Consider the following 12,800-nt stretch of genomic DNA (forward strand, 5'->3'; position numbering starts at 1 on the left):
GAACAATCTCTCCTTGGCGCTAGATGGCAGTAGGCACGAATTTGTTTGTGCGATTATAACGATGATAACATGGCTTTTGTTTGCTAATAGTAATAGTATGGTTCAGTTTAATGTAATCATTTTCATGCATCATTCATTTAATGCATAAGTCGACAATGACCATTAAAATGGGTTTGAAACTCAATCTCCCAGAAGCCCCAGCTCTGCGTTTCCGCATATACGGGTTGTCTAATGGGCATTTGCACGGGTGGACTTCCTTTCACTCCGACATCTTGACGAGGAAACATGGTGAGCACGCTCGTTACCGACAAACCACCGATAAACCGCGTCTGTCTCACATTAATAACGAGGTGAACCAATTCGGAATAAGCCCTCATGTACCTGTATTTGTCATCAAACAGTGACCGAGGTCGGTAGTTGCGGGGGGAATAGCGGTGTGAACAGCGGGCTAGCTTGTTAGCTTGACGGTTCCACCATGCTCGCGTGTTGCTTACGGTTGCTCGTCAACGATGAAACTCCAATACAGAAACTGACTGCAAACCTGTGTCGAATTATAATAACTTGTTCATTCTGCGACACTTGCGCTTCCTGGTGACCGTAGAAAACGTTTGGAATGAGTGACGAGGTCTTTTTTATGCCGGTGTGATGTGCCGTCATGACGAGTGGAGACTTGAGTTTGAGCCGTTTGTTCTTGGCTTCTGTTTACACCGTGTTCTAACTCACTTGATGCTGTTGACGCAGCCTCCTAAACAAGACAAGAAGAAGGACTCTGGGAAGTCCAAGAAGGACAAGGACCCGGTCAACAAGTCCGGAGGCAAAGCCAAGAAGAAGGTACGATTGTCGGTCCTGGTTGGATCAACAGTGGATGGCTCATCTGTTGCCTTGTTCCTTTGAATGTGAGCAGAAGTGGTCCAAGGGAAAAGTGAGGGATAAGCTCAACAACCTCATCCTCTTCGACAAGGCCACCTACGACAAGCTGTACAAAGAAGTGCCCAACTACAAACTCATCACACCCGCTGTTGTGTCTGAGAGGCTGAAGATCCGTGGCTCTCTGGCCAGGAACGCTCTGCAGGAGCTGCTCGCCAAAGGTACGTCAGCAACGCCCCTTTCTCAAGTGTGTGCAGTTTTGTATTACCACTGCAGAAGTGCTCAGCTCAACGTGTGCAAGGACCTGCTGCAGCAAACCCTCATCTGCAGAGTTGCAGCCAGTCAACTCATGAACCGTGTTGAATGGAATAGGTTAACTATTGATCAAAGGCTCAGTCCATGGCTGTTGCTCTGTGTTAAAGGATGCGTTAACTGATAGTTCCTCTCACCTCATGGTACCAGTTGAATTGGTGATAAATTGAGTTTTTTTTTGCCTAAAGCCTAAAAAACAGTATTATAAAGCATTCACTTTCTTTGTTAATTCTGATGAATTTTGGCCCTTGTTTTGGTGGTGGCTAATGTGGTGTCGATCAGTCTCTTCTACTGAAGCGATTTGGTCACAGCATCAACAGATGGCGGCGCCTGATCCAACAGGCGTGATTTGCATTATTGCGCACACACGTGTATCAATATTTTGCTGGTCTTGTTGCGATGGATGACACGAGTGCGCCTCGTCTCCGACTGTGTTCCCAGGCATGATCAAGCTGGTGTCCAAACACAGAGCACAGCTCATCTACACACGCAACACCAAGGGAGGTGATGAGGAGGCAGCAGCAGAGAAGGCATGATCAGGTGCGTGTGCAGCCCGGAGCCCACGGTCTGGCTCGGCTGGAAACTGACCCGCTGTGTCTTCTGTGTCTCGTAGGTTTCCTGTTTGTTATTAAAGATGAATCAAAACAACCAACCTGTCTGTCCTTTCTTCGCTCTGGCTGTGTAATACAAATGCTGGTCAAACTATTGAAGGAAAACACCTGACTCAAAGGTCATGAGGGCTTTGACCTGCTGCAGGACTTGATGCAGGTGCTTTGCCGAGTTGCCCAGCATCCTTCATGGATAGTGGATGAACTGTTGATCTCTCTTTCTGCAATGTTGCCCTTCTGGAGGAGCGGGACGTCTGTAAGATTCGGTTTACTTCCAGTCATTTATATGAATAATCTGTCGAGTTTCAGGGACTATGGCGTCACAGGCTGCTGTGAACTGACCGATTTTATCTTCATGTCAACTGTTAATGCCCAGGTCACAGAGGCCACAGCCTTGAGTCTGACTTGATAAGTACCACTTCCTCCTGAGCTTTGTAGCTAGTCTTTAAAAATCTGACATTCTTCATCCAGAGTGCTGAAGTGATTTAAAGCTCCTATATGATGCAGTACTTCCATCATGTAGTTGGATATGATGTCTGGACGCTTCAGTTGAGCCACTGATGGTTTATCTGGCTATGAACGTATATGTGTACGTACAGGTGGTGACGTCATGAATGGTCCAGACCAACTGCCACATCAGGGATGATTGGCTCAGTTTTTCTCCCCCAGACTGACCCGTGTGTTTCCAGTCTCTTGCTTTATATGGCGTGCGACTAATGGGTGTCGGGTTCGTCCTAAAGGATTTGCTTAAGTTTGCATCCTTCAGGGGAAATTAAATATATTCATCTTGTTTTGCTCAGCTCCAGTTGCGTCTTGTGCTGCTCTGAACGGTTGCTCTGCTGTTGACCAATCGCAGTGAAGGAGGCATGCTCAGTGGGAGGAGCTAAACTAAACCGACTGACGGATGAATACACGAGTTCTGCGTATAATCTGATATTTTGGATTCCTTTATTGAAAGGTTCCTGTCGAGCTCCTGTCAGACCCCGGTCTGCTGCCTGCCACAGTGAGAGAGAGTCGTTTCTGTGACTCATGACGGCGGCCTGTGAGCGATGGCTCTCTTGGTTCCTCGTCTCAGAGATTCTTCTTGGTTTGAGGTGGATCATTTCATTTTCCCTGCAGCAGATTCATCATTTATACGGTTTGTGGAGCTGCCAGACGCTGCTGGCAGTGAAGTGTCATGAGATATTGATAAGAGATGGCAGCCGTCCCCGTCAGATGTTGGCTGGGGGCATGAGGTCGCAGCAGGCCACTGATGGATGCTGCCGCACGTCCCTCACTCAAGTTCCAGTCACCTCAAGCAGGAGCAGCAGGTGGGAGCGCAACGTCTGCGTTTGTTTTCTCTCTCAAAACAATTGGGTTTTGCCTCAGTGAGTCACTTGAGCGTGACAGTAGATCTGGACCAAACTCCTGCGGCAGGTTATTCACCACGTTCAGATCGACTGATGAAGCCGACGCGTCACCTGCTGTGGTTTCTTCTCTTTCAGCTGCTGCCGCCCTTCTACACCATCCATTGGTGAGTATGTTGCCTGATGCTTTCACTTCCATGTGACAAGTTGCTTGTAACAGACCACAACCAGCTTCACAATTCAGAGCTGTCAATCAACAAATACACCATCGAGGAACAGTTCTGCTTCAAATCCATGTCAGCGACGCTGACCTGCCGTGTTCACTGCCGTCGGAGAGAAAGCAGAGCATCAAAATCCCTCACTTCATCTTCCTCAAAACCTCATTGCGTTTCCAGTTTCTCAAAATAACTGATGCCACAACCCCTGTGACAGTCCGATCCAGGGGTCACTGACCTTGTACCTACCAACCTAAATGATACTCCGCACAAATACTTATATCATTGCTGGGTTTTCACAATAATTACTAATGCTGCAACAAAAAAGAAAAAAACAAACACAATAAGAACACACTTGGCAAACACAACTTTAGGACGGTTTAATAAGTACACATCCAGTTATCTGACCAGCTACAGTCTGAAGCTGGTCATTTTGACATTATAAACCACAGTCACATCACTGTCATGAATCGTGAACTTTCATGTGGTAACACAGGCCACATATGGAGGGTGTCCTCACTCACGAACCACTGCTAAACGGCCTCTTCTTCGCGGCTCTTTTGCGTGTTTCTTGGTAGTCTCGGTAGCACTACTGCCACCTGCTGTCCGTTTGTAAGCATTGCACTCGTTACATTGAACGCAATGATTTCAAAGACTTCTGAAGTGTCTCTTCCAAAAAAACAACAACTGTACTTCACTTCATTTATTTCGCTAGCTACATGCAAGAGTTGCCTTTTTTTTTTTAGCTATAATTACACATTTAAAAGTGATGGAAATGACAATGATCATGACTTGAAGACTGCGGAAACGACACACAGGACTGCAAAGACTGATATACGTGTATATATAGTTATGGGACTGGAACCGTATCCTCCAGTCAGAGTCCCCCCGGCGGGACTCGCGGCTCGCCTGGCGCCCGCCCGTGTCCCTGGAGCTCAGAGCTCCGGCGCTGCCGGTTCGGTTCCACCTCCCTCTGACTCCGGTGTTCCGCGCCTGCAAGGAGCGCCCTCTGGCGGCGAGTATCCAGGTGACTTCTCTCCTGGATTTACAGCGCGCAGCTGTTGCGCGGCTGTCAGACGCGCGAGAGGAGCCCAGACCCTCCGCTGCCGCCGCTGGTGCCGGACTCACGCGGAGCCCACGGAGCGGTGAGTCCTTGCGCTCCTCCGACACACTTTCACTCCCGCGACACACTTTCACTCCCGCGACGCACTTTCACTTCCGCGCGCCGTTGGACCCGCGGTGGCTTTCCCAAGTGCGAGCTGGCGTCTGCGGGGCTGCTGAGGCTGTGGAGTCTGAGGTGAGTTGAGATCCAGCTCACGGTTGAGAGGCGCGTCAGGCCACTTTCTGGGGAGAGAATATCGCTCACGTTATCACTCATTTACTTCGCTTACTTTGTTGCGGTTATACGCGCGCGCGTGTGTGTTAAATTTAGCTCTTCACACACGGGACTATTTTAGGAAGACAACATGGCAGACTGGAGACATGACGCCGGCCACTCGACCGACAGCGGCGAGCACTTGGGTCACGTGACCCTCCGTGTTCCGCTGAAGTGAAGCCACCGTGAGTGAGTGAGTCAACATGGTGTGGTGCGGCCCGCCTGCTCCGCCACTGTTTGTTTGTGTTGCTAAGGAAGAGCGTGTCGAACAGACGCTGGAGGAAATGAGCCTGTTTCACTCTCTCGTCCTCTTAATGTTGCCATTAAACCAGTTTGATCACATCCATTAAGGCTGTAATGAAGCGGCCTCGCTCTCACTTGAGCCTGGAATAGGACTCGGTCAATTTCACCCATCCATCTTGGCATCACTCTCAGCAAAAGTGCTTCGTTTGTTACCGAGAGTGACTCATTGTCAGCTGAATATGTATCTAATGTTTCTTCAGTAGCATCTAGGAACTGTGTCCAGACTGCTCCATAGTTCAAGTCAACTGTTCAGAGACATGAGACACAACAGACAGACGGCTCCATTTAACCCCTAAATAAAGCTGGCAGAGCAGCCTGTCAGACACCAGCGGCTTCTACCAGAGACCTGAAACATTGGGTTTCTCATCTCTGCACTGAGTTCGCTGTTCTATTGAGACGTCAACAAACCATGGTGTTGGAGACAAACTCCACTCCTGAGTTCCATCATCAAACAGAGAGACTGGAGTGTCCAACACATGGAGGAGGAGGAACATGGGTTTATCCTGATCATTATCGTTATCGCTATCCTGATCATTTTTTACGGTCCATATCACCCATCCCTACTTAATAGTTAATACTGCTCACTAACGTGAACCTTAGTCCTCATGTTCATGATCTTTGGAAGACTTGAAATGGATGTGGCTCAGTCAGAGTTGAGTCTTCAAACAGAAGCGGCTGCAGATTCACCTGGTGTCATCTGTGTGGAAGATGGTTTTGGTGTCACACGCGAGGCGCGGGACGAGCCACTGAATCTGTGCAGTGGCGTCAGGCTCCCACATGCCGTCTGTGCAGGCGAAGCTGCTGTGTGGAGCTGCCTCCAGCGACCTCCCTGCGAGGGTCCTGTGCCTGAGACGAACAGGCCGGGACAGAACACGTCTCATCCGTCAGCCAGCTGAGGTCTTTACCTTCATTATTTAGTCGGAGGCTGGGACTGTCAGGCTCGGGCTCGTACCACCGCTCACTCCTGGGAGTGGCGGCTGGCGGAACATCTGGTAACGTCAAAGAATGGCTTTTTAGCTTGAAGACTGGCTCCCTGAAGAAGATGGAAGCAGCAAATGGGTCATCAGGAGAGAGGGCCAGGGTTCTGCAGCGCCGTCACGTCCCGCCTCCGTGGATCCTCGGTTGGTCCCTGAGCTTCTCCGTGTTGGATGGAGGTCTCACATCATTCCTGCTGCTGTGGTTTCAAACATGCTCATACCCAGAGTTTCTTGTTATTGTGAGGCCGCTGCCGAGAGACCAGAAGAATCTCCTCCACTCTCTAATCAACCACATTTTCCTTCCCTCTCATTTCTCCGCTGGAAACTCAGTCATGCTTTCCGTTGGCTCCCTGATCTCCTGGCTCTGAGTGCAAGTCAGGCTCATGAATAAAACACCGGTGCAAGGCGTCAGGAACGGCAGACATTTATCAGTCGGAGAGTTGAAATGGTGTCGCGTTCTTCTGCCCACACTCCCCAAACTTCTCACCAGAGTTCATCCGTCGTTCACGCTGGTCTGTACGATGGTGTTAACCCTCTTGTAGCTTCTTCAAAGCTCGGTGTTCCCTCCAAGCTCTGACTGTTACTTACATCCGGGACCGACCCGCTGACCTCTGACCTCAGACAACACTGACTTCCTTCTGCCATGACTCAACACAAACATGTTGACAGCATAGATGACCTTCGTCTCAAGGTAACTAGTAAATCTTCTTTCATTTTTGCTCCTCAGGTGCATCATTCATACACTTTTTACTGCTGATGGGCCAGTGAGGCTTCACGAAGCAGGCTCCTTATTTTCAGAGCTCAGTAGGTGGCGCTGTTGGTTTACAGTTGAGGTGAGGTTTCATTGAAGCGGTTGTTCCAAGAGAGTAGTGAATGAGGCAGACATCTCATTTGAATATTACTATTGTTTTTATTTTTAATACAAGTCAAGGACTGGTTAAAGAAACATGTTTACATTCAGAATAATTGACAGCAAACAAAATGAAAGCAGGACAAACAGCACTTTTATCCTTATTTCCAAGACGAGGGTCGAAATGCGCAGCACATTAGCAACCGGCGCCAGACAGAGAGCAATCAATCCACATGTTTCATTTAAATCTCTCAACTGCACCAAAAATGGAGCTGGAAGCTCAGTGAGGTCCAGGCATCTGTGAATGCAAATGACAGCAGGGAAAACAAATCCAAACTCGCGCTCTCCCACCCGTCTGCAGTGGAAGTGTGTGTGATGTGGACTTGAGGTTTTATTTTTGTCTCCTGCTGAAGGGCACGTTGGCAGGTGCACTGGAAAACACGGTTGCAAACTTCATCCTAGTCAGGTTTTTACTCATTTTTATCTGACGCTGGTCAGAGACTCTTGAGTGGACTCAACATATTTCACACCACATTCTGATGATAAATGAAATGTTTCGTAGACTATACTGTATTTTCTATGTGAAAATGGTCCTTATAAATTGGATTTTTTCCCTCCCTCCTCTGTTATCACCTCAGCGCCGTCCTACCTCTGACGCCAAATGTAGCTGTGCTGATAGATTCTCTAGTTTGGAAGACACCTCAAGGTCGTGACTCATCCAGCGTCCGACATACAGCATGTGCTGCTTGTCTGTGGCGACCGTCGTCCGTGTTTACATGAACGTCCCCGACTGAGTCCAGGGAGCAGTGGAATGTGCTGAGCTCACGCTTCAGATGAACAAGGGCTTTTCTTATCAACTTCATCATCGTTGGTAACAACAAATAATCACTAATCACATAATCAAAGTGCTGGTGTCAGTGCTAGTGTTAGGGGGAGGAGTGGGACACAGCCATCCTGAAATTGAGGCCTAACCTTGCGGGGTCTGGCCTAAGGTCCCCACAAGGAGGTGTGTTTCCAGGAATGGGTCCCCACAAGTATCGGACGCGTGCGCTCACACACCACTAGGCAACATGAGCTCCCATCACATGAGGATGATGTGATGGGACTGAACGAATCTTCAAATCCAACGTGAAGCATTTTCTTCTCAACACCTTCTGATCTTCTGAATTGACTGAGGGTGATATTATGTGGAGTTAGGGTCTGAAGCAACTGGGAGGGTCCTGTTACTTCAGAGGGTCCTGAACAAGCATGTCCTCAGCTCTTCAACTCGCTTCCCTCTGAGCTCCAGTGTTCCTGCTCTAGCTTCTGGAGGGACCTGACCATCTTCACCGTGTGTCTCCAGATGGTGCGGGAGCAGTACGTCAGCAGCAGCGCGCAGGGCGGCGCCGCGCCGCGCTCGCTGCCCGACCACGTCTACAAGATTGGCATCTACGGCTGGAGGAAGCGCTGCCTCTACCTGTTTGTGCTGCTGCTCATCATCGTCCTGGTGGTCAACTTCGCCCTCACCATCTGGATCCTGAGGGTCATGTGGTTCAACACGGTAAGCATGACTCCTGGATGTCCCCGCGTCCTGGATGGATGCATGTCCACCGTTAGCTCCCAGCTCCTCCTCAGTGGTGGCTCTTACTTAGGGGATCACCAGAAGATGCTCCAATGATAACGCTAGTCATTGATAAACAAAACACCACCTTGACCTTGGGCTCTGAAACCTCTTGCCCCGTGTATCAGACTATGGTCTCCGACTCTGAGCTAAAGCTTCCAACTGTGTGGTCTCAGGCAGTTGGGAGCCCCACAATACTGGAGTAGAAGTCTCATCCAGAGTCTGGACCCTCACCTGGCAGTGCACCGCTGATGTTCGGTGTAAGCTTCTGTGCGTGTCTGACCACATTATTCCACCCGCAGGACGGAATGGGACTTCTGCAGGTTCACTCTGAAGGGGTCAAGCTGGAGGAGGGCGAGTCGGAGTTCCTGTTCCCTGTCTACGCGCAGGAGATCCACTCCAGAGACGTGAGCCAGACCCTTTTCTTCACTGGCCCTAATCCTCTTCCGTATAAAATGGATGAACTTGCAGCTTTTATTTTTTTGATCGTTGGTTTGTTTGATGGTGGATCATGCGAATCATGAATCACCTACTGAAGTGTACGAGTTTCTGAATTCATCTTCTTATTTTTCCGTGAGTTGTGGTTGCATCAAACCAATATGCTGTCGAGAAGCTGCAACGCCGGGTGTGTGAGGTGGTAGAAACCTGTTCAGTTTGAAGACGTTTCTCTGTCCCTCAGGACTCCCCTCTTCTGGTCCAGTCATCGGAAAATGTGTCTCTTCATGCCCGAAATGAGAATGGTGATGTCATTGCGAGGATATCCGCAGGTGAGGGCCACACACCTGCGCGGCTTCCATGATGAGCGGAGTCACCTCATGTGTCTCCTCATGCTGTTGTACAGTGTGAGGCTGGTGTGTTTGGCAGCAGTTGGATTGGATGTTTGACTCATGTGGCCGATCGGCCTCTGGGGGTGACAGTGTCAGCAGGGATATGTGGCTGATTGTGAAGGTCACCGTGTCCTGATGGTGGGTGATGAAGCCCTGAGTGTGACCGTCTGCCAGCACCCAGGCCACGGAGGCGCTCACGCCGCTTGTTACTGCTGGACTGAGAAAACTCAGCTGAAGTTGACCTCTCAGGGAGACCCCTCCTGAGAACAGATGCTCACGGACTCGTCTGGAATCACGACACAAGCAAAGTGAAATGTCACCTCCAGGCGTCGCCGTGTCTGTGTTTCAGGTCCAAAAGAGGCTGAGGGACTCACTCCCAACCTGCTCATTCAGTCCCACAATGACAACACGCTGTTCACAGCAGATGGCGAGCAGACTGCCATCGGACCGGACAAGCTGCGCATCACAGGTAGGTAGCGCCGGCGGCTGCTCTGTGTTGGAGCCACAGTTTGGCTGCTGACAGACACATCACTGAGCCTCCGCAAACGCTGGGAGTTGTAGCTTTAAATTCATATCAATTCATAAGATTCCCAGCAACGTTTTAGGGTTTTGTTTCGGCTACAAGTGGTGAGGCTTCATGAAACAGTGTCATTATTTTTAGCCAGTACTTGGTAAAACTACAACCAAAGAAGTAGCTTCAATGACTTACTAACTAACATGCAACATGTTGCATTTTACTGTGATAACAAGGCTTTTCTCGACAAGAGACAAATAGTTTGTCTTGCAAAATGGAGAAATGGAGGCAGTGTGTTTGTGTGTGTGTGAGAGAGGCCTCAGCTGAGCTCAAGTGTCTCCCCAGGTCCTGAGGGAGCTGTGTTCCAACACTCGGTGGAGGCTCCTCTGCTGCGCTCTGAACTCTTCAAAGATCTGAGGTGAGAATCTTGTCTTGCTCGGAGCGGTGAGAATAAGTTCACCATGGTGAGCGCTTGTGTTTCAGACTGGAGTGTCCGACGCGCTCCCTCACCATGGATGCGCCTAAAGGGGTCCACATCAAAGCCCCGGCTGGAAACATCGAGGTGCTCTCCAACATGGACGTGGTCCTGCAGTCCAGCGCTGGCCTGGTGAGATGCTCCCTGAGATGCCTTCTGATGCCGGGTGTGTGTGTGTGTGGGATCACAGCAGGGACCTGGTTGGTGTTTTGTGGGCTCCATCTTCTGTTTCTCTTCAGAATCAGTGCATGAAACAGGCCTGGAGCGTGACCTCAGATTCATCTGGGACAGGTTTAGTCAGGAGGAGGCCAAGGTCACAGTCTCTGTGGGGACACGATGCCTCAGAGGGCCGATCCAAAATAGCTCTTTATATCCAAACCTCTGTGCTCCAGTGACTCTGAGGTCCATGTGGCAGGATCCTGCTGAGGACTGTGTTGGTGCGAAGCCGCGTTCTACCTCACTGGTGGAACCGCAGATCATGTGGGCCGCTGACACTTAGGTGACAAGTGTTGTGTGTCGTGATGGGCTGGTGAGGCTTCATGAAACCTCACTCTCAGAGCACACCAGATGGTGCTCTCTGCTCCATAATGTTTGGTTTTCAACAAGCATTTCATTGAGACTCCTCATCATTTTTAATGTGAGAGCGCCACCTACTGAGCTTGGAAAATAAGGACATTGTTTCATGAAGCCTCATCAGCCAGTTCTTCAAAATATAAACAGCTCCGTGGACAAACCACAAAGCATTCCTCTACTTCATTGATGTATATTTTGAAACTTCAGTTTCACCAGGCGGTTTGATCCACGGCCAAATCAAATTCCAATTTATTTAAACAGCCTGTGTTTGGCACTTGTTTAAGAGGAAATGAGACTCAAGACAGAATGTGATATCGCTCCGTCTGTGAGGCTAAATTTAGCATGCGAGTGTGTGTGTTCCACCACAGACTCTGGCTGGATTCTTCCTCTTGGATCTGCTTGTACTGTTGCTGTACGTTCACTGGCAGGTCATCGGACCCTTCTGTCTGCATCATCGTGGGCCTTGAGGTGGAAAGGTCTGGTCAGAACCTCAGCGTGGACTCCCTCAGGACTAGTCAGACATCAGTGCTCATTGCACCACACTTCCTCAGTCCCGCTCATCGAGTGGCGACTGGTTTCAAGCGGACTTAGGTGTTGAAGTCAGCCTCCGGCGGTGCACAGGTGTTTCTCCTCTGCGAGGCAGTGGCATTGAAAGCCTGGTCATTTGCCGTGCTGCTTGACAGCGCCACCCGCAGGCTGAACCTCCACCTGTCCACGAGTCAGTGAAGGCAACAGAAGGTGACACATGCTTCACATCTGACTGACGTGTGCTGGAGGACAGCAGCTATTTCATGCCTTGGGAGTGAGAATGTCTTGGACACGAACCCTAGTTCTGCTCGAGATATGTCCACCTGGGAGGAGGCCCTGGGGCTGCTGCCTTGATGTCCCAACCTGGGACCCCCGGCGGCCCGGGATTGATGATCCCATGCTGAGGAGAAAGGCAGAAATGAGGTGTTCCATTTGTGCTTCCCTGACAGTTGTCACTCTCTTGTTGTTCAGCTGGTGTTGGACGCGGAAACTGTGCGCATGCCCAGCCTGCCCCTCAGCAGGGGAGGGGTTTCTGGAAGTGCTCAGGGTCTCTACGAGGTCTGCGTCTGTCCGAGCGGCAAGCTCTTCCTGTCCAAGGCCGGGGTCACCTCCACCTGCAGCGAGAACCAGGAGTGCTAGGTCTGAGCAGGTGCTGGATTCCTGCCCTCACAGAGGACAGAACCTGCTTCCATCCGCTCGCCGGTGTTGTTTTCGTCATGGCCTGCTGGACCTGCAGCCCCAGCGCTGACATCTCGCTCTCACACACGGACGCCTGCTGGTGAACTTACACGATGACGAGACGCCTCTTGTTGGGCTGGCGTTTCTTCACAGCGGAGGGTGATTCTCGGTACAATGGCTGGGCAACTAGGAGCTGGATCTCAGCTTACATCCTATGCAATATAAACCCATGGTGCAATAAATAGCTCTGACGTTTAAATGAGGGAAATGTCAGTCTCAGTATTGAATTGAATTTTGCTGTGTGTGTTGACGTATTTGAAGTGAATTAAAGAGGAAACGTTGATGTATAATCCAAATCAGATCACAACACATTTCACCGAGATTGATCTGACACGACACGGCCATCGTTTTTTTACATTTGACCTGGGATGTTTTGAATTTCACTGCAGCATGTCGATGTAGTCGTGTTTCTGTAGCGAGTGTTTCCACTGTCCTTTTAAGGTTGCATGCCTGTTCACGGCCTTCTGTCCAAGGTTGCACGATATTTGCCTTCGAGTCTCTCAGTCTCTTTCTGCTTTCTGTCATCGAGTCTCAGTGTCATTTCAGTGCAGCTGTCCTCCACATTCTGGATTTGGAAAGTGTGTTTGCCGTATTTATTTTTGTATGTTGAATAAAGCTGATGCTATTCTCTTACGTGTTGGAATTCTCTATCGTATTTGTCTCAATAAGTGGGAACTCCCCATCTATCCATC

The 12,800-nt window shown here is 49.9% G+C and overlaps 2 protein-coding genes across 3 annotated transcripts; both read left to right on the top strand.

Annotated features, from left to right (window-relative positions):
• Nucleotides 1-212: 212 nt before the first annotated feature.
• On the top strand, nucleotides 213-1,831 carry rps25 (ribosomal protein S25). Its single transcript, XM_053873665.1, has 5 exons — nucleotides 213-288; nucleotides 742-831; nucleotides 905-1,088; nucleotides 1,621-1,719; nucleotides 1,793-1,831. Exons 1-4 carry the CDS (start codon nucleotides 286-288, stop codon nucleotides 1,713-1,715), a joined length of 372 nt encoding a protein of 123 aa, XP_053729640.1. The 5' UTR covers nucleotides 213-285; the 3' UTR covers nucleotides 1,716-1,719; nucleotides 1,793-1,831.
• Nucleotides 1,832-4,364: 2,533 nt separating this feature from the next.
• On the top strand, nucleotides 4,365-12,714 carry sgcg (sarcoglycan, gamma). Of its 2 annotated transcripts, none has more exons than XM_053873663.1 (8): nucleotides 4,365-4,493; nucleotides 8,196-8,393; nucleotides 8,756-8,860; nucleotides 9,133-9,220; nucleotides 9,630-9,749; nucleotides 10,140-10,212; nucleotides 10,278-10,401; nucleotides 11,842-12,714. In XM_053873663.1, the coding sequence occupies exons 2-8, from the start codon at nucleotides 8,196-8,198 to the stop codon at nucleotides 12,007-12,009; spliced, it is 876 nt and encodes a 291-aa protein (XP_053729638.1). In that variant the 5' UTR covers nucleotides 4,365-4,493; the 3' UTR covers nucleotides 12,010-12,714. The 2 variants fall into 2 exon arrangements, with proteins under 2 accessions (XP_053729638.1, XP_053729639.1); XM_053873664.1 differs by lacking the exon at nucleotides 4,365-4,493 and adding an exon at nucleotides 4,526-4,645.
• The last annotated feature ends 86 nt before the right edge of the window (nucleotides 12,715-12,800 follow it).

The sequence above is a fragment of the Synchiropus splendidus genome, chromosome 8 (assembly GCF_027744825.2).
Source record: "Synchiropus splendidus isolate RoL2022-P1 chromosome 8, RoL_Sspl_1.0, whole genome shotgun sequence".
Taxonomy (NCBI): domain Eukaryota; kingdom Metazoa; phylum Chordata; class Actinopteri; order Syngnathiformes; family Callionymidae; genus Synchiropus; species Synchiropus splendidus.

What these genes read in the sequence shown, in the direction of transcription:
- rps25 (XM_053873665.1), top strand. An exon ending in GAGGCAAAGCCAAGAAGAAG is followed by an intron (nt 832 to 904) that starts GTACGATTGTCG and finishes GAATGTGAGCAG; the next exon opens with AAGTGGTCCAAGGGAAAAGT. An exon ending in GCAGGAGCTGCTCGCCAAAG is followed by an intron (nt 1,089 to 1,620) that starts GTACGTCAGCAA and finishes CTGTGTTCCCAG; the next exon opens with GCATGATCAAGCTGGTGTCC.
- sgcg (XM_053873663.1), top strand. Translation starts at nt 8,196, where the DNA reads ATGGTGCGGGAGCAGTACGTCAGCAGCAGCGCGCAGGGCGGCGCCGCG. An exon ending in GGGTCATGTGGTTCAACACG is followed by an intron (nt 8,394 to 8,755) that starts GTAAGCATGACT and finishes TTCCACCCGCAG; the next exon opens with GACGGAATGGGACTTCTGCA. An exon ending in GAACTCTTCAAAGATCTGAG is followed by an intron (nt 10,213 to 10,277) that starts GTGAGAATCTTG and finishes CTTGTGTTTCAG; the next exon opens with ACTGGAGTGTCCGACGCGCT.